At 40.7% G+C, this 25,429-nt stretch overlaps 2 protein-coding genes across 23 annotated transcripts in view; one reads left to right on the top strand and one right to left on the bottom strand.

The window, feature by feature from the left end:
• Positions 1 to 25,429, top strand: part of LOC138759033 (spindlin-Z) — a 138,127-nt gene that overhangs the window by 105,943 nt on the left and 6,755 nt on the right. For 6 of the 22 annotated variants that reach the window (XR_011354623.1, XM_069928883.1, XM_069928873.1 and 3 more), the window contains exons 2-8: positions 5,882 to 6,099; positions 19,400 to 19,448; positions 20,959 to 21,209; positions 21,328 to 21,564; positions 23,326 to 23,503; positions 23,990 to 24,034; positions 24,178 to 24,220. Coding sequence is in view for 21 of the 22 variants with exons in the window: in XM_069928883.1 (XP_069784984.1) it covers positions 6,045 to 6,099; positions 19,400 to 19,448; positions 20,959 to 21,209; positions 21,328 to 21,564; positions 23,326 to 23,503; positions 23,990 to 24,034; positions 24,178 to 24,220 (858 nt within the window). In the remaining variant the exon portion in view is untranslated. The other 16 variants (XM_069928916.1, XM_069928905.1, XM_069928865.1 and 13 more) reach the window with 7 other exon arrangements.
• The window catches only part of nxnl2 (nucleoredoxin like 2), a 57,888-nt gene continuing 36,212 nt past the window's right edge, over positions 3,754 to 25,429 (bottom strand). The window contains exon 3 of the mRNA XM_069929011.1: positions 3,754 to 4,030. The gene's annotated coding sequence lies outside the window, so the exon portion shown is untranslated. The remainder of the gene's footprint in view (positions 4,031 to 25,429) is intronic.

Raw genomic sequence — 25,429 nt, 5'->3', positions numbered from 1 at the left:
AAAATTCTTGACCATTGTCTTGCTGGAGTCATGCTGTCTATCGTACCCATATAGAAAGGTCACACCTTGTTTATCTACAACAATGCTCAGGAAGGTAGGGGATCTTGCAAGACATGAGTCACATCCTCTCTTTGGAGTTTCAGTTGGAAGAGAGAGTGAGTAGAGTTAACAGTTCAGTCAGTCAGTGTGTGGGACACTGACAAGTAACTGAAAAGTGAAATCCAGGGAAACTATTTGAAACTGATGAAAGCAAGTTCTAGAGCAGTAGATGGTTGGAAGTGCTATCTGTCTAATGTTTCTCTTAAAATAGAGGAAGGAATGGAACTCTGTGGTAGCTTGAAGAAAGAGGTTACCATCTAGAAGACCCTGATGGGGCAAGTTTCATCAGCGAGACCGGTCACTAGTGGTACCTCAGTTGTGGAAATCCTGGAGCAACAAATCTCTCTCTCTGCAAACCCTACAAGAACCTTCCTGAGCGGTAAACATTTACCTTTCAAGCACCAAGCCTGGTGAACTTTATACATGTTAAATTCTGTGCACAGTATGGTGATTGCCTGCAACCAGAGAACTTGGAAGAAGGAGAAGTGAGATTGAACTGTGAACCAAAGAACTTTTCTTGAATTTACACAAGTGGGCTTGGAATTAGAAGGGGGTAATTTGGGTTAGGATATAGTATAAGAAGTTAAATTAAAGTTTGATTCTAATTTCATGTTTGAAGTTGATTAAAAATAACTTGTTTTTGAAAGCCACTTATCTTGGTGAATGTCTATTGCTGCTGGGTTTTCGGGTCCTTTGGGCTCGTAACAATAATGTTTTTGATTCTATGGTTGTTTTGTTATTGTTTCAAGGAAATTACATGATAAGATGGTGGTTTATGCAAATGTTTATGCTCCCAATGTTGATGATCTAGGGTTTTTTTTTGGAAAACTTTTGTACTTCCATGCTAGATTTGAAGTTATATTCACTTATTCTAGGTGGGGATTTCAGCTGTTGGTTGGATCCTATCCAAGATTGTTCATTTTTTAATCCAGTAACATTAAACAAATCTGCCCTATTAATACATTCTTTTTTATTGGATTATGACATCTCAGATGTTTGCCGTTTCTCTTATCCTACCAATAGAGATATTCCTTCCCCCCCCACCCCATTCATCATACTTACTCATTTATTGATTATTTTTTATTGACAATCATCTAATTTCATTAACTCATTCTTGAGAATACCACAGTATTGTAATAGCTGATCACACCTGTTACAATGTCACTAAATCTTCCTAATTTTATGCAAGATAAAAGACTGGCATTTTAACTTCGTGTTATTATCAGATAAAGATTTTGTTAAATTTATGGAGAAACAGATAATTTTATTTTTTGATACTAATATCTATGGAAACCTCTAGTTTAGATATATGGGAAACCTTGAAGGTTTTTCTTAGTGAGCAACTTTTAAAAATATATGGTTAATAAGAAAAGGAAGACTAATAAAGATCTGAGTTAATTATACAGTTAGATCAAGAATAAGCTCAAACTAGAAACTCAGACATATACAGAAAACTGATTGAATTATAAACTAAATTTGATCTTCTCTCAACATGTCTAGCTGGTGGCCAATTCTGAAATCTAAAAGTCAATTTTACATTCATGGTGATAAATATGGTAATTTTCTGGCCAATCAATGGAGAGGATGCAAACATAGCATCATAAAGATTCGTAAGGATAGTGGTATTATTACATCATTTTAAAGGTTCTATTCCAAACTATACTCCTCCAAATGTACAAATGACAACAATTTGATGAATTTTAGATTGATTGAATATCCCCAAGATTTCTTCTGATAGATTCATCCAGTCTGATTTGACTAACTCAGAAGAGGAAATAGCAGTTGCTATTTCCCCATTACAATCTGGGAAGGCCCCTGGACCTGATGGGTTCCCTGTGGAATTTTACAAATTATTTTCTCATTTGCTTGCTCCTTGCATGTCTCCTGATTCATTTAAACAGGGTACACTTCCAGATTAATTTAATGAGGCTTGTATATCTTGCGGAAGAAAGGTAAAGACACAACCGAATGTTCTTCCTATAGTCCGATCTCTCTACTGAATGTTGATGCTAAAATTTTAGCCAATAGGATGGAAACATTTACCATCAGCTATTTCTGAATATCAAATGGGGTTTATTAAAAACCAATATTCCTATTTAATCTATGCCACATAATAAATATTATGTGTGTGGAGCAATATTATACTTTGTGGAGCAATCCATGCTGTAAGCGTACACAGGCAAGACCCCCAACTCCTCCTCCGGTATATAGATGACTACATCGGGGCTGCCTCATGCACCCACGATCAGCTTGTCAACTTCATCCACTTAATCTCCAATAACTCTCTCCCCTTCCTGGTTCTCTCTGTCACCATCTCAGGGGACCAGCTTTCCACTGACATATTATATAAACCCTCCAACTCCCACAACTACCTGGACTACACTTCCTCATCCACTGGCCCTTGCAAGATTCCAGCCCCTTCTCTCAATTTCTCCATCTCTGTCATATCTGTTCCCAAGATGAGGTATTCCAGTCCAGAGCTTCTGAAATGTCTGCCTTTTTCCACAAATGTAGTATCCTCAGCACCACTATCGACTCAGCCGTCACCCGCATCTCCTGCATTTCCCGCTCAAATGCCCTGGCCCCCTTGACCCCAGGCACAACAAACATAGGCCACCCCCCCCCCCCCCCCATCCTCACCTAACACCCCACCAGCCCCCACATCCAACACATCATCTACCAAAATTTACGACACTTGCTACAGGATCCCACCACAAGACACATCTTTCCCTCTCTGCCTCTCGGCCTCCCACAGGACTGCTCCCTCCGCGATTCCCTCGTCCGCTCATCCCTCCCCATCCATTGCGTCTCTAGCACCTTTCCTTATGCCTGCAGGAGGTGCAACACTTGTACCCACACCTCCTCCCTCACCATGGTCAGTGGCCCCAAACAGGCCTTTCATATGAAGCAATACTTCACGTGTACATCCAGAGAACTTATTTACTGCATCCAATGCACCCTTTGTGGCCTCCTCTACATCAGAGAGACTGGTCACAGAACCGGGAGAAGGCTTCGCTCCGAACCTCCTCTCTCTCTGCCACCACAGCAACTTTCCAGTGGCCAACCACTTCAATTTTAGGTCACACTCCTGCGCTCACATGTGTCCATGGCCTTGTGTACTGTTCCACCCTGACCACCAGCAGATTGGAGGAACAACACCTTATTTTCTGTCTGGGCACCTTTAGCCAGATGGCACGAACATTGACTTCACTGTTTTCCATTAAACCTGCTTGCCTTTTGTTGGAGGTAATATACATTTCTCTGTGATAAAAATGGTTGCCTGTTTGAATTTTTACATTGAAGATTTTTTTTCTTGGTTCACATGCCTTGTAAATATAATTTAAGTGAAACAATTCATTTCATGGAAATTATTTTTATGCCCGAGGATTAACATTTGCACGACCTGATAACAGGTCCCCTGTAATGGAGATGATCTTTCCTGCCTGTATGTAATTAAGAAAGAAATAAGATAATTGGGTCACATTTAATTCACTCAGCATTAAGCCATATTTCATTCACCATTCAATCTTTTCAAAAGTAGATTATCTCGAAGAAATGTTACCATTCAGTTAAAAAATTTATGGATTAAAAATATTAATGCTGCTTCAAAATATTGAAAATAAGAACATTACATTTTTATTGCAGGACTTCTTCACCAAAAGAAACTCACTTGTTTTATTAAATTGTTTGACACGCTCAACCTGTAGTTACTATTTCTGAAAATTAAACTTTTGCCAAGTTTTGTTGGCGGAAACCTAAATGGTTGGGGTGCTACCCCAGACCTGACTCTATGACATTTTTCACAGAAAGCTGTGGAAATAGATAATTTGATTTTTTTTTTGGTGTGTTGCTTGTCGCACAAAATGCCTAAAAAGAAGCAGGTCTTTGCTGTGTGGCTTAAGTTTTCTTTCCGATATCTTGAAGGGAGCTTCTGCAAGGGAAAGATTAAAATTAATGTTTTCTATATTGTGCCATTTGTTTATTTTAGTATTAACTCCTGCTTAATGATGTTGGATTATTGCCAGAGAAAATACTGATCTCATTTGAGGATGAATAGTGGCCTGGTTATAGGATACTTATGTTCCTCTGAAACATGGTGGATGTTAAAGATCACAGGGCAGCTTGGGCTCAGCTTTGTGTAATCAGAGAGCATCTTTTCAAAAGTCGATGGTTTCTTTTGTGCTCGGGTTTCTGAAATAAAATTTTAATCTAGAAATTCTGACTTAGAAGGAAGTGCTGTAAATTTTAACACAACCAACAACCAGTGCTACATGGGAAACAAATTTGTGACTGGTTGTTCAATCGTTCATCTGCATTGAAAGGATTTAATTGTGACCTATAGTTTCCCCTTTTTAAATTCATCAATATGATGTGACTAGAAAATGTTGATACAGCATGATTCATCATGGATTCGATTAATATGTGTGGCAGTAGGAGAGTTGCTTGTTGACATCGTCAATCAAGAGTTGCAATTGTGTTTTGTGAGGTGGATTAGTATTCTATATCTTTTGAAGAATTGAGAAAGTTTTAGAAATGTAGACTTTTAGATTTTTATTTGTGCTTATTGGCCCATGGAAATTTGTTCTCGTGTGTTGGACATGAGGCAATTATGCCTGAAGCTGCTAAAAAAATAAACTTCTGTCAGAAATTTCTGCCTTTTTTTCCACTCTCCCCCCCCCCCCCCAACCCCCCCAATCCAATCTTGTCAAAAATCTGAGCATCTGTGTTTTCAAGGATCAGGTAAATAAAATGAATAGTTATTTTGTTAATTTATTAAAACGAAAATTGAATGGCTATGAAATCTGCTTATAAACATTGTCTCCCTCCTCTATCCTGAATTGTTGTTGGGGTTTGATAATGCCATAGAATGTAAAGGTCTGGTTGTTAAACAATCTTGTGGGACATGCCTGTCACTTAAAAATAATATCTATGCAATACCAATCAACACATATTTTGAAGATTGTCTTTCGCAACGTAGTTATACTAAAGACTTGTGAATTGAACTAGACAATGTCTGAGAGAAGTCATGAAGGCAAAATGGGCCAACAGCAATATGCCAAGGCTCATTGCTGACATGAAGAAAATGTTAACCCTTCATTTGGCAGGTCCCAAGTGTTGACCTTTTGTTTAGCAAGGTTCAGATCCAATACAGTGGCAAGCCTTCATGACATCTGAGCCAGCCCAGCCCACTAAATGTGGGGAGGATCTTTGACAGTCAGCAATTTTGTTAATAACATGTTTCTACATATTATTTGAAAAGAAGTATTCATGAATCTTATATTAATTTGTATGTCTAAGAGTTGAGGCAAATCATGCTTTCATCTCTCAGCTGTTGCTACTTTTATTCAGATTGAAAGGGTTCCCATCCCATCCCATCCCATCCTATCCTATCCTATGCCACTCCAACCTGATGGAGTCAGCAAATGGATTATCCCAGTGTACCTGCAAGAGATCCACACATTTGTGCTTTGCTCCTATCCAAAGCCGCTGGATAACCACTGGGACTTCTTTTCGATAGTAAAATCCAGTCATTGACTATACTTATGGGATGTAGTAGCTGGCAATATATTGGGGAACTATGTGTAGTTCCCAGTCAATTTTGGCAGCTGCTGAGTCAGTTAACATACAAAGACAAAATTATTATTCTTGAATTTGTATACAAAATATATAATCTCAATAATTTGTAAATTATTTACTTTTGTTCGTTGAAGCAGGTTTTGGCAGTTAGGTGTGATTTTTCCCGCCCCAGGAATAATGATGTGTCATTTTTTTTTAAAAACAGGTTACCTGGATTGCGATATACTAATCCTGGTTCCATGTAACCCTTAGAATTGGTGCTGGGTACTGCTTCAGCAGTTGTGTGCATTGCTTGGGGTTTTCTCTATCACACTGCAGGCATCACTTTTGCTTTACCATACCAAAAGTTGTACACCTCATACAGATGAATGAAGACCCCATTTGGGAAGCGATCCAGTCAGAGGTTATCGATTGATGCACCAGGTAAGAGTTGTTTAAAATCAAAGGAGGTGTTTGATTTGTTCTGTGTTTTCAACAGTTTCCAGAATTGTTTGGAGTCATAGTATTCTACAGCATGGAAACAAGTCCTTTGGCTTAACTTGTCCGTGATGACCAAACTAGTCCCATTTCCCTGAATCTGGCCTGTGACAGAGTATTTAGAGGTGTTTTGAGAAGGATTATTAGAGCAGGTTGCACACAAACATTTAAAACACAGAATATTTGCAGGACTTTTGCAGAGTGCTTTTTGCAAAAAGAGCAACAAAGTTGCAACATACAGCTTGCCTGGGAAAGCATGTGATTTTTGCAGGCAGGGAGAACAGTTTTCCTCTCAGAGAGGGAGGATGTGAAACAGAGAGAAAGGAGACAGAAATCAGTTCCAGAAGGACAAAGCTTATGGAAGACTGCCTGGTCAAAGGAGAAGACAGGATGTCTGAAAGGTGACCTGAAAGAAGGAGAACCATCTGGAGAACCCTGAAGGGGGCAAGTTTCGTCAGCAAGACTGATTGAACAGGAATCAGGAGTGGATGTCCTGGAACAAAAGGAATCTCTCTCTGAAGACCCAAAAGAACCCTCCTGAGTGGTAACCATTTGCCAGTTAAGCACCAAAGATTGGTGAACTTTCTTAATTCTAATGGCGTACCGGGGAAGGTACTTAGGGCCTGTGCAAATCAGCTGTCCCAGGTCTTCACCACAATCTTCAACCTTTCCTTGTCAAAAGCCATTATACCAGCTTGTCTGAAGGCCTCCACCATCATACCCATACCAAAGAAACCACAAATAACTGGCCTAAATGACTACCGTCCAGTAGCACTCACACCTGTCATCACCAAGTGCCTGGAACGACTGGTCCTAGGCCACATCCAAGACTGTCTCCTTCCCTCCTTCGACCCACACCAGTTCGCTTATAAAGCGAACAGATCGACGGAAGACACCATATCCATCATCCTCCACACTGTGCTGAGCCATCTGGAACACAGGGACACCTATGCAAGGGTACTTTTCGTGGACTTCAGCTCAGCCTTTAACACCATCATCCCCGATATCCTAGTCAGCAAACTGTCTGCTCTGGGCCTTCATCCTCTCACCTGTTCATGGATCAAAGATTTCCTTACAGATAGACCACAGACAGTCAAACTTGGAACCCACCTGTCCTCCACCCGCACATTGAGCACGGGCTCCCCACAAGGCTGTGTGCTGAGCCCTTTGCTCTTCACTCTTTACACCGCCGACTGCAGACCTGTTCACGCCAGTAACACTGTGGCGAAGTTTGCAGATGACACCACGGTAGTGGGGTTGATCACAGGGGGAGATGAGTCTGCCTACAGGAATGAAATCCTGAATCTGACCAAGTGGTGCCGAGCTCATAACCTGATCCTAAACACCACAAAAACAAAGGAAATCATTCTGGACTTCAGGAAGCACAGGTCTGACCCGCTCCCCCTCTACATAGATGGTGACTGTGTGACGAGGGTCCACAGCTTCACCCTCCTGTGCATCAATATCTCAGATGACCTCTCCTGGACTGTAAACACTTCAGCAGTCATCAAAAAGGCCCAGAGGCGCATGTACTTCCTGAGAATGCTCAAAAAGAGCAAGGTGGGTCAGAAGCTGCTGATTACCTTCTACAGTTCCACCATCCTGCTGTACTGCAGCACAGTATGGTTCTCCCATTGCACTGAAGAAGAGTGGCAATGACATCAACGGGTGGTGAGGGCAGCAGAAAAGATAATTGGATGTCCCCTACCCTCCCTGAAGGATCTCAACACCTCTCGTGGCCTCAGTAGAGCACAAGCAATAATAAAGGATCCCACCCACCCTGCCCTGCATCTCTTTGACCTACTACCCTCTGGCAGACGCTACAGGTCAATCAAGACAAGAACAAACAGACTCAGAAACAGCTTTTTCCCCCAGACTGTCACTACACTGAACACACATATCCTCAAATTCCCCTCTCTGTCCTCCACATCTATTATACATACAGCCGACACTCCCCCTCCATTCACATAAAGGGCATATATGGCACTGTAAATTAAATTTTTTATTTAACTTCTGTGGTGCTGCCTGTGGTTGTGTCGCTGCATTGGTAACCTTGTACTGCTGACATAAATCTCGTTGTATAACTTGTACAATGACAATAAAAAGCTATTTGATTTGATTTGATTTTCTGTGCACAGTAGAAGAATTGCCTGCAACCAGTGAGATTGGACTGTGATCCAAAGAACTTTTCTGATCTTAAAATACACATTGCACACAACTGCACTTAGTATTAGAGGGGGTATTAAGTAGGTTAAGTAATAAGTTAAAGTTTAATTCTGTTTTCTTGTTCGGATATAATTAAAAACTACTTTTGTTTAACCCTGTGTTGTGGTGCTGGTTTTGGGGTCCTCTGGACTCTGTAACATTTTATGGGGACTCGTCCTTTAGGATTTGAACATTGCAGTTTTATGATTTATTAGTTGATTTGGGTTTTTTTTTGAAAACTATTGTGTCTGGAATTTTCGCAAGCTTTTTTTTGCAAGCTAACTTAAAGCTGGTGCCTGGAAAAACAGCAGCAATGGATGTTGATACATTTTTGTTACAACCATCACCTGCAGAACTGCAAAGCAAGAGAAAAGAGGAACGATGGCTATTTCTAAGGCACTGAAAATTACTAAAGTTAAGCATTGGATGAGGAAAGTACAAATACAGAGGATTATAGTGAAATATATGTGAAGGAAAATTTGTTGAGGAAGACTTAGAAAATTTTTCAGAGAATAGATCTTTTGAATTGCAATTTGAATTGGAGAAATTGAGGATGGAAGAAGAAAGAAAAAAAAGTAGTGTTGGAGTCTGAGAAACAGGATAAAGAGGCAGAGGAAGCTGAAAAACAGAGGAAATATGATTTAGAGGTAGCTGAAAGGGACAGAGTTTCAATTAGAGAAGTTAAGAATGGAGATGGAGAAAAGTAAGTGAATTGAGGCTGTAACTCCTGGGGAGTGGTTTTTGGCTAGTAGAGAGGTAAATCTAGTTTCTCCTTTTGATGAGGGAGATATAGATACATATTTTCAGCTTTTTGAAAAGGTTGCTGAAGCTCAAGATGGCTAAAAGAAAAGTGGCCTCTAATGTTTCAGAGTGTATTGAAAGGAAATGCACAAATTGCATACTGTAACTTGACTGCAGAGCAAGTGGCACATTAATGATACTGTTAATCAAGCAGTATTGAAAGCTTATGAGTTAGTTCTGGAAGCATATAGGCAAAAATTTAGGAGCTTGGTGAAAACATGGAATCAACCTTATATGGATTTTGCTCTGAAGAAATCTGTGTGTTTTGACCAGTGGTGCGCCTCAAAAGGAATAAATAATGATTTTGACAGATTGAGAGAATTAATATTGAAGAAATTAAAAGGTGTGACCTAATGGAGATTAAATTATACCTGGATGAGAGAGACTTGGGGACATGGCAACAGGCGGCTAGATTAGCAGATGAATTTGCTCTGATTCACAAAAGTACATTTTAGAATAGTCAGCATGTTCAGAGAGCTAATGTGGAACAGATTAATAAACCTGTTCATAAGGTTAGTATGGAGCAGGATAGTATGCCTGAAATAAAGTCTGGAGAAAATGTTAAAAGATGAAGGAAAGGTAGGAAAGGACAAAACGTCTGCATTTGTATGTCATTTTTGTAAGAACTCTGGTCATGTGATTGCGAATTGTCAAGTATTGAAAAAGAAATGAGAAAAGGAGGTTTTACCAGAAGCATGTATTCAAACAGTTGAATTTAAGGAGAGCAGCTGTGCCAAACCTGGTAAGGAGGTCATGGACCTTTTGTGTCAGAGGGCTTTGTCTCAAAAAAGGGAGAACCACGGGTTCCAGTTTCTGGGGCTGCTCAGTCATTGATGTTGGAAAGTGTTTTAACTCTGGATCATAGGACTGACACAGGAGAGACAACTTTGATTAAAGGTGTTGGAGGTGAGGTAGAGTCAATATCGCTTTACAAGGTTGTGCTAAATTCAGAATTAGTCAAATAACCTTTTGTAGTAGGAGTAATTCCAAAGTTACCCATGCAGGGTGTCTCGTTTTTGTTGGGGAATGATTTGGGAGAGGATAAAGTTTTGAGATTGACAAATTGGCCTAGTAAGGATGTGGTTAGAGAGGATGGTGAGATATATCCTGCATGTGCGGTAACTAGGTCTGTGACTAAGAAAATCCAGTTGATAGAGATTTGCCCAGTACTTCTGAAGTACTTTGAAAGAACAAGGTCATTGTGAGAGTGAGGATTTCTCTTTGTCAAAAATTCAGTAACAGAAAATAGATGCAGATCTTGCTATCTTAAGGGAGAACGCAGTAACTGAACAGGAGATTAAAGAAATGGCTTGTGGATATTACTTGAAAGGTGAAATATTGATGAGAAAATGGAGACCTCTTGATATTCCTGCTAATGAAGAGTGGGGAGTGATTCATCAGGTGGTTGTTCCTAGAAATTACTGGAAGGAAATATTAGATATAACCCACAGTATGTATTTTTGCAAAAAGCACTCTGCAAAAGTCCTGCAAATATTCTATGTTTTAAAATGTTTGTGTACAATCTGCTCTAATAATCCTTTCCAAAACTCCTCTAAATACTCTGTCACAGGCCCATGTCCCTCTAAACTTTTCCAAACCATGTATATGTTTAAATGCCTTTGTGGAGTAGGTTAATACTTATGGCCCATACTGTCTATAATGTTTAAAAGCACAATGATTAGCCCTGAAATTGTTGACAGATCTCTCCATTGCTCCCTTGTGTGGGTAAAAATCAAGTATTTAAGGCCCTGGTGGGTAGGTGACTTGACTAGTTTTGTTGTATAATTTCTCTGAATGTTGTTGTATTTAATGTATGGAAATCAAATTTAAATGTACTAAAATTGGTCAAAAATGGCATGGAAAGAATGATTGAAATTGAATGGGGGAAGAAAAGAAATGCATAGAAATTCAATAATGAAAAGTTGGTGATGTAGCTCTCCAGGTTATTTTGCAGTACCAATCTGGAAATTGAGCTAGGTGCTTACTTGTCGTAGTTATGTGGATGAGTTATTTTCCAAGTTTGACATGGATATAGTGATGCAGTTTTAATGTAATCATCGGCTGTAGGAATTGTCCCATGTTGTTCTGAACCTGATATTGAGTACTAAACCTGGATTTTAAGTGGATCTTCTGAAAAATCATTGAACACTGAACACTTCAGTTAACTTCCTTTTGTTAATTATCTATTGGCTCCTTGTTGGGTCTCCTCTACTCACTATCCCATCTGGTGCCAGAAGTCACGTCCTTCAAATCACATATCTCCCCATTGACTTGTGATTCCAGGCCACCAACAAAACCCCAGCATTATTGTTTCCTTCCCACCCCATTATTTAGTAAAATGGGATTATAACTGTAAGGGATAGTAATAGACAGGAGGAAGTGAATGGTCACAGTTAACATTTAACACAAGCACCATCACAACACAAGTCATAGCCCAGTGACAATTTGATACATTGGAAGAGCTGAGGGAAGGCTTGTCACAGTCTGTTCTCGGTTTGATACATTTGCAAAGAGGGAAAACCATTCTGATGGTTGAAGAGAAAACTTTTTTTGAAGCATCTCTTGTGACCAGCCAATTTGTGGAATTCAGAACAGAGTATGCTCTATGAATACTGGACCTTTTTGATGGATTTACCTGTGCCATGAGGGTCTTTTGGGATGGGGTGTGAGTCAGAAGAGGTGGTAACTGGAGTTCAGGCGACTATCTGGAGGAGGAGGGCTTGGAGAGAGTGACGGGCAGGTAAGCCATTAAATTCCAGGGCTTACCGGGGCTTGGGCCTACTTGGTTTGGGCTGTGAGTCGGAGGAGGTGACGACTGGAGTTCGGGCAACTATGGAGGAGGAAGAGCTTGGAGAGAGTGAGGGGGTTAATTGATCAAGGGGCCAATAAAAGGAGGGTAAGTATAAGGGAGCGGCCAGTGAGGAGCGGCCCAGTGAAGGAATGTGTCCTTGAGGCACAGTGAAGGAGTGGGTCCTTGAGGCTTCGGCAAGCAGAGGCTGAGGACGAGCGTGCTGGACTAAAGGTAAGACTCACATTTAATATGTGAGGAGAAGGAGGCAGGATGAGTGTGAGGGCAGTTTCCTGCTCTCATTGTCACGTGTGGGAAGTCATGGAGTCTTCACGTCTCCCAGACATCCACGTATGCTCAAAGTGTGCTGAGCAGCAGTGTCTAAGGGGAACTTGAGCTGCAGCTTGATGACCTCTCTCTGGTTAGGGAGAGTGAAGCCATCATGGACAAGAGGTATGGCCTAAAGGACCGGGTCAAAGAACTTGAGCAGCAGCTCGATGGCCTCTCTCTGGTTAGGGAGAATAAGGCTATCGTAGACAAGAGCTACAGGTAGGTAGTCACACGGGGGCATGGGAGGAGGGGCAGTGGGTTACCATTAGGAGGAGGAAAGGGAAGGGTCAGGTTCATGTGAAAGCACCTGAGTCTGAAATCCTCAGAAAGAGGAAAAGGGCGATAGTCATAGGGGATTCAATGGTTAGGAGGACTGACAGAGGTTTTTGTGGACGTGATAAAGAAAACCAGATGGTGGTTTTTCTCCCTGGTGCCAGGATCTGTCCAGGATGTGACTATGTGTGTTCAGAACATCCTAAAATCGGAGGGTAAAGAGCCTGAGGTCGTGGTACATGTTGGTACCAATAACGTTGGAAGGAAGGAGGAAGTGGCCCTGCAGAATGAGTATAGGGAGTTTGGTAGGGAGCTTAGAAGAAGGACCGCTAAGGGTGTAATCTCTGGATTGCTTCCTGTGCCACGTGACAGTGAGGGCATAAATAGAATCAGGTGAAGGTTAAACACGTGGCTAAAGGGGTGGAGTAAGACAGAGTTTCAAGTTCTTGGACCACTGGGACCTTTTTTGAGGGAGATGGGACCTATACCATAATGATGGATTACATCTAAACCCCAGAGGGACCAATCTCCTGGTGAGGGAACTTTCTAGGGCTGTTGGTGGGAGGCGGGCGGGTTAAACTAGTATGGTTGGGGACAGGGTTTCAAGTTAGGCAGGACAGGAGGGAGAGAGGCATATTTAAATAATTTGAGGGAGGAACAGCAGGAAGTAATAAAAATATGTTGTAGTGACAACTGTGAGAATGGTAGAGAGGAGGATAGACAGAAGGTAGGATGTAGGAGTTCCCTGCGATGTACTTCAATGCGAGGAGTGTAGTACAAAGGAAGTTGGTTGAGCTAAAGGTGTGGTTTGACACGTGGCATTATGATGTTGTGGCCATTAGCGAGACGTGCTTGAAGGAGGGTTGTGACTGGCAGTTAAATATTCCAGGATTTCGCTGCTTTAGATGTGACAGAGTTGGTGGAGTAAGAGGGGGAGGTTGGCATTACTTCTCAGGGAGGATATTACAGCGGTCCTTGAGGCAAGATAAGACTGGAGGGCTCATGAAGGGAGGTAGTGTGGGTAGAACTGAAAAATAAGAACGATGAAGTTACTATTATAGGGGTATATTATAGGCCTCCAAATGGGGAAAGGGAATTAGAAGAGCAAATGTGCAAAAAAATAGGTGAGAGTGCAGTAGAAATAGGGTGGTGTTGGTTGGGGATTTCAATTTTCCAAACATAGATTGGGAAATGCAGTCAGTAAGAGGGCAGGATGGCTTAGTATTTATGCATTGTGTTCAGGATTGCTTTTTGCAGCAAAATGTTGAGATGCTCACTTAAGGGGGAGCAGTGTTAGATCTGTTGTTTGGGTATGAAATAGGGCAGGTGACGGAGGTGAGTGTTGGAGAGAACTTTAGATCCAGTGATCATGGGCCCATTAGCTTTAGCTTAATGATGGAAAGAGATAGGTCGGGTACGAGGTTGAAGGTCTTTCAGTGGGGGAAGGCCAGATTTGGAGAAATGAGAAGGGATTTGCAAGAATTGTGTGGACTGATCTTTTTGCCGGAAAGGATGTAGAGGAAATTTGGAGGGCATTCAGGGGTGAGATTTTGAGAGTACAGGATCTTTATGTTCCAGTCAGGCCGAAAGGGAAGACCAGAGGTTCGAGGGAGCCGTGGTTTTCTGGAAAAATTAAGAAGTTGGTTTGGGACAAGAGGGAGACCTATGCAAAATATAAAAAAAACGGGATTGAGGAGATGTATGATCGTTACTTAGATTGCGGGAAGAACCTTAAGAGGGAAATTAGAAAGGTAAAAAGAAGTTATGAGCAGTCCATAGCTAATAAGGCAAAGGTGAATCCTAAGGGTTTTTACAGATACGTGAACAGTAAAAGGAGGGTTAAGGATAGAGTAGGTCCACTGGATGATGGGACCGGTGAGCCATGTAAGGAACCGTATGAAATGGGAGAGATATTGAACAATTTTTTCTCGTCTATATTCACAAGGGAAGGGGACATTGAGCTATATGAGATAAGTGAGGCAAAGGGCTTAGTTATGGAGAGGATAGGGATCAGTAAAGAGAGGGTTTTAGAGTTTCTAGGGTCAATATAGGTGGATAAGTCTCCTGGTCCAGATGGGATTTTTCCCAGGACTTTAAGGGAGGTCAGGGAGCAAATAGCAGGGGCACTGACAGTGATTTTTCAAAGATCACTTGAGGAAGGTGTGATACCGTGGGACTGGAGGGTTGCAAATGTAGTTCTGTTGTTTAAAAAAGGCATTAGGTGTAGGCCAAGTAATTATCAGCCAGTAAGTTTGACTTACCCAACACCCAACCCCAACCAACCAATTTTCCCTTGCAACCGCTGCAATCGTGTCTGCCTGTCCCGCATCGGACTGTCAGCCACAAACGAGCCTGCAGCTGACGTGGACTTTTTACCCCCTCCATAAATCTTCGTCCGCGAAGCCAAGCCAAAGAAAGAAAAGATATCTGGATAGGTAGGGATTGATTAGGGGCACCCAGCAGGGGTTTGTAAAGGGAAAGTCATGTTTGATGAACCTTGTTGAGTTTTTTGAGGAGGAGACAAAAAAAAGTTGATGAAGGTCGGGTGGTTAATGTGATCTATTTGGATTTTAGTAAGGCTTTTGATAAGGTTCCGCATGGAAGGTTGATAAGGAAAGTTCAGTCACTAGTAGAGAGATTGTGGCGTGGGTTCAGAGATGGCTGGAAGATAGACAGCAAAGAGTCATGGAGGACAACTGTCTGTCAAGTTGGAGGCCTGTGACAAGTGGGGTTCCTCAGGGATTGGTGCCTTGTTTATCATTTATATCAATGATTTAGAGGAGGGTGTGGTTAACTGGGTAAGCAAATATGCGGATGATACGAAAATAGGAGGAGCGGTGGATTGTGAAGAAGGGTTTCTTGGATTACAGAAGGATGTGGTTTGTTTGGAAGAGTGGGCTGAAATATGGCAGATGGAATTCAATGTCGACAAGTGCACGATGCTGAATTTCAGTAAAAATAACCAGAATAGGACATATGCAGTTAAGGGGAGGGCATTGAGATATGCAGAGGAACAGAGAGACCTAGGGGTTATGGTAAAGAGTTCATTTAAGGTGGACTCCCACGTAGACAGGGTGGTTAAGAAGGCGTATGGTATGCTAGCCTTCATAAATCATAGTATAGAGCACACATGTCAAACTCTGGCCCGCTGGCCAAATTTGGCCCGCGATATAATTATATTTGGCCCGCAAGATCATTTCAAAAATGTATTAAGGTGGCCCGCCCTGCAGCGAGAGCCGATGCTGTTTTTTGGTAATGTCACCCCCACCATCCTCCCCCTTCATTGCACATCCTTCCCCATTGTAACACGAGAAATTGTAACACGAGAAGTCTGTCGATGTCATCAGCCGGCAACCCAGTTGGAAGGCTCTCCGCACAACCAGTCACTTCTCCCACCTGTCGAGCGGTGCGGCGGATTGGCGAGCGCCTGTGATTTCCTGTCGGCGCAACGGGCATGGCAGGCTGCGCACGGCCCCCGGGCAGCGCGAGCCCCGCGCGACTGGCACCGGACAGCCCTTCCACAGCGCGAGCGCACTTCTCCTGGTCTCCACGACCTTCAGCGCTTGCACCCACGCGGACCCCAGGGACGGCTGGTTCGGCTCTGCATGTGAAGAGAGAGATGGTGGCTGTCCGCAAAGGCTGATCGGCAGCGCGCTGGTCCTGAGTGGGTGGGTAAGCAGGGGTGGGCAGAGGGTGTAGGTGAGGAGTAATGGGCAGGGGAAGTTATGATGGTGCGAGGGGCAGTTAGAGGGAGGGATGAGTAGAAGGAGGGGTGGATAGGGAAGAGGTAAAAGGGGAGGGGCAGGGCGAGTAGGGGAGGGGTGATTAGAGGGTGAGAGACGGGTAGAGGGAGGAACAGGTTGAGGGGAGAGGCAGTAGAGGGGCGTGTATAGGATGGGGTGGGTAGAGGCAGAGCGAGTGGAGTGAGGGGCGAGTAGAGGTTGGGTAAAGGACTGGTCAGGTAGAGGGATGGTGGGTCGAGGGTGAATAGAGGCCTAGAGCCTGAGGAGTGAGCAGGAAATGCTGAGTCCTGATGCAGGCCAAAATGGACACAGCCTGTGAATGCTGACTACATCGCCACAGGGACCAAATATGTTTCCCTCAGGTCAAGCAAAGGGTGAACTTGAGCTACCTACTCCTGACCTGTAACATTATCCTCCTAAAGTTATATCCTAAAGTTTAACATTACATATGTTGAAAGAAGAGAAAACATGCAGATGTTGTTGAAAATTTTCAATAAATATTTAGTTCGGCCCTCGACTTAGTCCAAGTTTTTAATTTTGGCCCTCCGTGAATTTGAGTTTGACACCCCTGGTATAGAGTATAGGAGCTGGGAAGTGATGCTGCGGCTGTTTAAGGCATTGGTGAGGCCTGGTTTGCAGTATTGTGCTCAGTTCTGGTCTCCAAATTATAGAAAGGATATAGATAAGGTGGAGAGGGTGCAGAGAAGATTTACAAGGATGTTGCCTGGCTTACAGCATCTGGATTACAGGGAGAGATTAAGGAGACTGGGACTTTATTCATTGGAATGTAGAAGGCTGAGAGGGGACTTGATAGAGGTATTTAAAATTATGAAAGGAATAGATAGACTAGACGTAAACAGATACTTTCCCCTGAGGGCAAGGGAGGTTGGAACAAGAGGGCTTGAATTAAGGGTAAGGGGGCAAAACTTTAGGGGAAATATTCGAGGATGCTTTTTCATTCAGCGAGTGGTGGCAGAATGGAACGATCTTCCAAAAGAGATAGTTGCGACAGGATCCCTTCTGTCATTTAAGAGAAGGTTGGATGTGTACATGGAGGTGAGGGGGTTTGAGGGTTATGGGCAGGGAGCGGGAGGGTTGAGCTAGTGGAGTTCTAGTGAACCGGTGCAGACTCGAAGGACCGACATGGTCTGTTACTGCGCTGTAAACGGTTACATGATTCTATGGTTTTATTTTGAGTGTGACTAACAGTGAATGTCACTTGGAGAGACTGGTATGCCAGGGTGTTGGAAGCTTTGTGGAGGTCGCCCAGTTTGAGTCGTGCCTACAAAAGGACAGGAGTGTTATGACCACTCGTGTGGATGGACATTTCTTCAAAGGCAACGCAAGGAGAATTTGTGAGTCTGTTGCAGCTACAAATCCACTCTTCCGGGTATCAAATTTCAAAGGCCTAAACTTCAACACTTGAATTTAAAGACAACTTTGAAATAACTTTCTAGATTTTGCCCTAAACTTTAATGGTTTGGGAATAACACGCGCACATATACGCACGCACACACACGTACTCACACACTAGTACACCTGCGCGTAGTTGGGGATATTGCTGCTCATTACGCACGATTCGTAACACGATATAAAGAGAGCTACCCCCGTGTAAAGTTGATTCATTATTGTGCAGTCCTTCATAGTATTATACTTGAACATAGTGGGATTAGAGGGGATAGTGAGAAATAATTAATTCCTTTTGAAAATTCACCCTTAAGTTATTGGAGGCACAGTTCAGTTTATTTACACACTGCCATCAGTTGCTGTAATTGGGTACTGCAAGAATTTGCTTTTGTCCATTTGATGCTTATTTGAAAAATAAGATATAGACCAGAGATCTACTTTCTTGGGCATAGGATAAGCTTTTTTTTTTAAACAATTCTTGTTCAATAACCATTTTTGTCCTGTTTAATGTTGACAAAAGCACACATTGTTGGAAATATTATGAAACCATGTGGCATCCAGGGAGAGTTAATATTTCACAATAATGACGGTGGCACCTGGAAGACAAATATTTTTAAAATAAAGAGAAAGAGAAAAGGGAGGTAAACACTTCGAAAAAGTGCAAGGCAATAGAGAATCTGACATTGGGATGAGAGTGCATGTAATTAAAGTTTAGAGGAGGTGAATATGCAGAATGCTTATCTGAAATTATTGAAGAAATCATTAAACAGTGCTGGAACTTTAAATGAAAATTGTCATATTTCAGACACTATTTGAGATGATTTAACTCTTGTGTTGAGTCCAGCTGGGTATATTATGCTTCATTGGAAAGGAGGTGTACTTAAAGCTTGCATAGAACTTCAGAACTATGTAAGAATGTGAAGACTCAGACGACTGAATGGGAGAGAAATAGAGAAATGGCAACTAGAAGCTGGGGTCAAGTTTGCAGATTAAACATGAACATTTTCCAAAATAGTCACCCAAACTATTGTCTGTCCTCGATGAAGAAGAAACCACTCAATACAGAAGAAAGTGTAGAAACTGACAATACTAAATATTTAAAATTAAAAAAAAACTGCATGTATTTCAAATGACCACTGCTAGGTAAATTTATAAATAAATTTAAATTTGCTTTTAAATGACCGACACCAACAGGAGCTGCCAGATATTTCCTGGCAAGTCAAAGAAGCCCTACTTATTCTGAGCCCAGCTCTAACCTGCGCCTTGTGTAAATTTTCTGAAATTGATGAAATCAGCAATGGAATTGGAAGCCTTTAAGGTGCTGAATTAGTGGGATGTGAGATCAGAAATTGGATTGTACAATGTCATGTTTTGGAACATTATGCATGAAAAAAAAGGAAAGCTGAGAACTTCATGCAAGTTGTGTCACATTGACAATTTTAATTTTGGGTTTTCAATGCATTGCACATAGCAGCATCTGGGATGCCTGGACAATTCTTCTCCAATTTACATATGGATTTGTGTCGACCACATGTTTTGTCTTGAACGTCATTGAAAGAGGCCAGAAGGGAGTGAAGCAGAGAATTAGTCACAGGTTGTTGGAAGTTGTCGATCCCACTTGCTGAGTAGAACCATTTGTAAATGTGCTTCAAGTTTTGAGAATTTCTGATTGGAGGTAATTGCTCTCCATTTTATTTAGGTCTTCCTGGTGTCTCAGGTAATAGGATGAAGAAGAAAAGTAATCACAGGTATGTCTGTCCAATTAATAGTTGTTCTAACTGTCACATGTTGGGCTTTCATAAAGTCACCAGGAATTGAAGATGAGTGCTGGCAATGAAGCAGGAAAGCAAATTGTCGATGGAATGAAAAGGAGTACTTTCAGTGTTTTTCTCCGAATTTGTTTAAAAAAAAATTCTTAGCATTAGAAGAAAATTAAATTTGGCTGAGAGAATTAAATAATTAAGTTATCTATATTATTTTTTACAAATTGACACAGAAATACTTGAAGATAGAATACTTTCTAAAACACAGTTTGGCCCACAATTGGAGTATTGTGTATAGTCTGGTCATTATATGTTAAGTTTGTGAAATTCCTAGACAAGATGCAGAAAAGATTAACTATAGTATTTGCATTCCCAAAGGTTGTTTTCCCTTGAGGCAAAGTAGATTGAGTATAAATTTTATGGAGGTGCATGTATACGTAACATCATGTTGCATCTAATTAAGTTAAAAAAAATATGAGCTGTTTCCATCACTATTATTTCAAAGACAAATGTAGATGCAGTGGAAATTTGTAAAAGTGGTGGTAACTAGGGATTTCAAAAAGGAAGGACAACAATGTGCTGATTATACATTTGTAGAGACAGACATGGTTAATATGTTTGGCCCGTGCCAAACATTACTCCTGTACATCTGTAATTTTTCATATTGCCACCTATTTTCCCTTTGGACAGTTTTATCCTTGGAAACGCATTCAGGGAAGCTGCAATGAAAAATCTTGAAATTTTGCTGATTTTCGCCCATTGTTAGTGAGAGGCAGCTGAAATTAATGTCTTTGTCTGAAAAGTTCATTCCACCTTCATTTGGATGCTGCCTCACCTGTTGAGTGTTTGCAGTACAGGTGTGCGCCGTTTAACGTCTGATTGGGCAATGTCCGATCGTATATACGTCTGTCGTCCATGGTTCAATAAAGTTATAATGGAGTTCAGACAGAAATCCCGATTGGAGTACGTGTAAACAGGACACAGTGGATGTCCTTCACAGTATCATGATTTCCTTTGGAGTTAGGAAGCCATGCACACATCGAGTCAATTAGGTACGATTGAAACTGTGTTTTTCAAACTTTTTCTTTTCACTCACATTCCACCTTAAGCAATCTCTTACTAATCACAGAGCACCTATGACATGGGGAATATTTAAAGTAGTATGTGAGTGGAAAGAAAAAGGTTGAGAACCATTTCTATTATAGTTTACGTGTGCCATATTGACATTGTGATTGCACCCGAAAAGCTCATTGGTGTTTTATTTAATGTATAAAGCATATATTTATCTTAAAATGATTGCCAGGTTATATCTTTTACAGAGGAAAACTTTTGGAGGAAGTTGCTTATTTATCTGCATAACATACATGCATATTGTTCCTTTATGTCCTTTGTGCACTGTGAGTTGATCAGCAATTCTCTACTGATATTTTGTGGAAATAATTGACCCTTCAATTTGTGCTTAAATTTCTAAAATTTGTGTTCTTCTGTTATATAGGAAACACCGTAGTAATGTGGGACCGAGCAAGGCTGTATCTCATTCACGACGAAACATTGTGGGTTGCAGAATTGAGCATGGGTGGAAAGAACAAGGTGGAATAACGCAGTGGAAAGGCACAGTTTTAGATCAAGTTCCAGTAAATCCTGCACTTTACCTTATCAAATATGATGGATTTGACTGCGTATATGGACTAGAACTTCACAAAGACGAAAGAGTGTTAGGATTTCGAGTCCTCCCAGATAGAGTTTGTGAGTGAAATTATGATTTCAAGTTAACATAAATGTAGAAATAAATGACAAAATGTTCCTTTTTTATAATCAACATGATTGCATCAGTTGATGAGTGTATATTTTCTTTTGATTTTAGCTGCCTCTCGAATCAGTGATGTAGATCTGGCAGAAATGATGATAGGCAAAGCAGTTGAGCACATGTTTGAGAAAGACGATGATGGGGCTAAAGATGAATGGCGGGGAATGGTACTGGCACGTGCTCCGATCATGAATATGTGGTTTTATATTACCTATGAGAAGGATCCTGTCTTGTACATGTACCAGCTTTTAGAAGATTACAAAGAAGGAGATTTACGAATTATGCCGGACTCGAGTAAGTACAACATACAATAACACAGAAACAGATCCTTTGGCCCTCAGTGTATATGTGAACCATTAATACAATTTAAACTAATCCTGTCTACCTACACATGGTCCATATCCCCCAATCCTTGCCAGTTCATGTGCCTGCCCCTTAAATGTTGCAATTGCATCTTGCAATTTCCACCACTAACCCTGGTAGGCCATTCCAGACATCTACCATTATGTCTATCAATCTTCTTTAAACTTTACTGCTCTCACCTTAAAGCTATTCTCCCTAGTCATTGACATTTTCACCCTGGGGGGGAAAAAACTCTGGATTTTTTTACCCTACCTATGTCTCTCATTATTTTATATACTTCTATCAGGAATTCCCTAAGCTTCCGATGTTCCAGATGAAATGATCCAAATTTGTCCAAGGCAACATCCTGGTGAAATATTTCTACACCCTCTCCGGCTATAATTTCTGTCAAAATTTAAGTGTAGAAAACTGACACAAAGATTTGGTAAATGGGCTGGTATATTTGCCACTGCTTTCTGTCTGAATTTGCTTTGCCAGAGAAACTTGAAACAAGTCCAAGATGGGGTTTTATCAGCTTTTATACTGAATTTTTTGTGCTTTATGTTGGAATGCTGTTGTGTAGTTGGCTGCAAGCTGATCTCTGGCTAATTGGGTATGAGAAGGGGAAGTGACCAAGTGATGATAGTGCACTTCAAAAGAATGTCTTGGGAAAATGTTTTTGATACCTGATCCTTTAGAACACTTGATTTCATTTACTGTGGCAAGGGTTGGCAAATTCACCGTGTAATTTTTGAATGTGATTATGACAGCAAAGCAGTTCATGGATCTCTGACACATTTCGTTTAGATGCGACCACAACTTGATATTTTGCTACCAGAGCTCATGATGTTATAATCTGATGTAAAATGGGTAGAATTAAAAAAATCAAACTAGTTAGGGAAAGATTATCATGCGTTAAGTGAGCTCATTCAATAATCAGTGATAATAATTAGATGCGTCTCTTGGTTCTTTTGGAATATTTCTCACAAAATAGCATGAAGGTCAATGTTGCAAGCATAACTTTTCAGATTGATTGATGGTGGTTTTGCAGGTCCTTGCTCAAGGAATAGTACATAATGTGCAACGTCTAAGGCAAGCCCAATTAATAAGCAGTTTTTGGTTTTTCCTGGGGCTGATTCAGCAAATATTCAGAATAAAACATTGATTCTTGGGATATTGCTATCACTGACCATCCTTGCAATTATTGTTCATCACTCGTTGCACTAGGATGGTATTGGTATTGTTCCTTGAACTAATGCTATTTGTTATGGATGACAGTATTACAGTAATGAAATGAGTGGCTTCCAGGGCTACTTCACAATTTAAATTTAAATATGAACCAGGTTCCAAAGGGATGGCAGTAGCTTCCCTAGAAAGCATTGAAATTGTACTTCATTTTCACTTCTAATACCTGTTTATATTCTAATGTCCTCAGGACCTGTTTTTCAAATATGACAAGCTGTCTAAATTGGTTTATAAATTATTTTATTTTGGTCTATTTTGTTGTGATGCTTTACACCCACTATGACAAATTTATTCCTATATTCCATTAAAAAAAATATTTTGGGCTCTACCAAGATTAGCTGAGAATTATGGATAGTTCTAAAAGCACTTTCCCCTCAGAAAGCAATTCCATCATTCTGTGCAATGTTGATAGTCAAAGGAACCTGCAGACTCTTAGTTTTGCTGATAATTAAATTTCTGCCTCTACAGATAATGATTCTCCACCCGCTGAGAGAGAACCAGGAGAAGTAGTAGACAGCTTGGTGGGTAAACAAGTGGAATATGCCAAAGAAGATGGCTCAAAGAGGACTGGCATGGTCATCCACCAAGTAGAAGCCAAGCCTTCGGTGTATTTTATCAAGTTTGATGACGATTTCCACATTTATGTGTATGATCTGGTAAAAACCTCCTAGACACTCTTCATAATATAATGGGAAGGCCATATTGGCCTATACATGAACTAATTCCATATGTGGACTTTGATAAACTAAGATTCTAGAAGTTCAGGAAGCTATAGTAATCTTACAATATCTGCCATAGACATCAAACACAACAGAAGTTTGAATCAGACAAATGGCTCTACAGATAGTTCCATTTTGTGATGGTCTGAATGCAAGATAATTTTTTTTGCAAAATAAAATCTTAAGCCAGTATTTAAAAACATGGGAACAAGATTGCAAGTGCACTTTGTCACAAGTGTGCTTGAAGATAATAAACCTGAATGAGGGTTTGGAAATAGAGTGAGCAAATGTAGCAGCTTAAATTTCAATTAGACTCGAGCAAAAAAAATCATCTGAATTGGGGGGGGGGGGGACCCATATAATTGTGGGCAATGAAAGGAATGGACTGGGTATTAAAGTTTGTTTCTATTCAGCATCCGATTTGACGATCGTGACTCTTATTTGAAGTTGGCCTCAGAGTAAGCTGCAGATTTATTAACATTTCACAGTATAAAATTTTTATGCCATGTTGCAGTTTTAAGAAATGGAGTTCAATATTTTTCATAGCTTTTATTTCAAAATTAACATGATAAATATAAATTTTCCATATTTTGTTGTGCAGTAAACTGCATACATCAGAAGACAATATGCTCTTCAGGAATAAGGTAAATAATTTGAGAATATTTTGGAAAACCTATTTCATTGTAATGCCTAAGTAATCTTTTTGTGATATGATCATTAATACACATCCCTAGTTGACCTGGAAACTTGGTGTACTATCGACTTCAACAGCTGCTGCCTTCTTGTTGAATTTTAGCAGTTCAATTCAATGAGAGCCTTCACAAGGCAACTTGGTGAAGCCTGTTGTTGAAATGTGTGTCTTCATGAAGTTAACGGGTTCTTTCTCTAAAGGATATTTTATGGCAGTTTGACATTTTTGATTTTACTTTAAGCAATGTCAGCTTCAAATTTAATTTAATACAATCTTCTGGATGGTACTGAGAGTTTATCTAAAATCCCTTGGCATGATTTGGTAAATTATAACTTCAACAGTTAATCTTAATTTACATTGGCTTGTTTTTATGTAGCTATATATTTCATCAACCAAACAAATTACACAAGAATGTGTATTGATTTGTTTATTTCATAACTATTGCTAATACTTTCTTTAAACCCTTCCTCAAACCATTCCAGTCTCTCAGATCTCCTTTTTTTTGCATTTGTGCATTCCTAAATCCATATCCCAGGCTTGAGTTTCTTCTATTATCCCACACAATCCCTCTGCCTCTTTTGGTATCCACCAAAAGCCAGAATAGATACAAATTATGTGTATAATTGCAATATTCAGAACTCTTCCATCATCTGCCCTTGCCAAAAAGTTTGGCTAACTGGAATAATAATTTATCCTTTCTTTCCATCCCACTGGCCTTTTCCATCTTGTGGATGCATCTAGTGGAGTAATCATTGTTACACATCATTGTATTTCACTTCAGAATGTCAGACCATTTGTGAAATAGTTGCTAACATTTGTGAGCTTAAGGTGGATAGATGTATTGATACCTTGATCTTGATGGAAATCTGGCTGAGATGATCAAACTCTCCCCTTAACTTTTTTTCTGCCAAGCTTAAAATTCCACAGACTGCCTAGTGCAAATTGTTTCACTGGTTATGCAACTCTTACGACCACAGTATACCTTGCCCTCCGGCACTTCCTCCATCTTCAAGCATATTGCCACCACCTTTTGACTTTCATTTTGATTCTCTCTCCACCGCAGGAATAAAACAGTATCCCAATTATACTTTTCTCTGCCTTTTACCATATATCTCTGCAGCTACCAACATGTTCAGACACATGGTTGCCTTACTTTTGAAAT

This window comes from Narcine bancroftii, chromosome 1 (genome assembly GCF_036971445.1).
Source record: "Narcine bancroftii isolate sNarBan1 chromosome 1, sNarBan1.hap1, whole genome shotgun sequence".
Classification (NCBI taxonomy): Eukaryota; Metazoa; Chordata; class Chondrichthyes; order Torpediniformes; family Narcinidae; genus Narcine; species Narcine bancroftii.
Note: the sequence above shows the minus strand (reverse complement) of the source record. Positions and strands in the feature narration are given on the sequence as shown.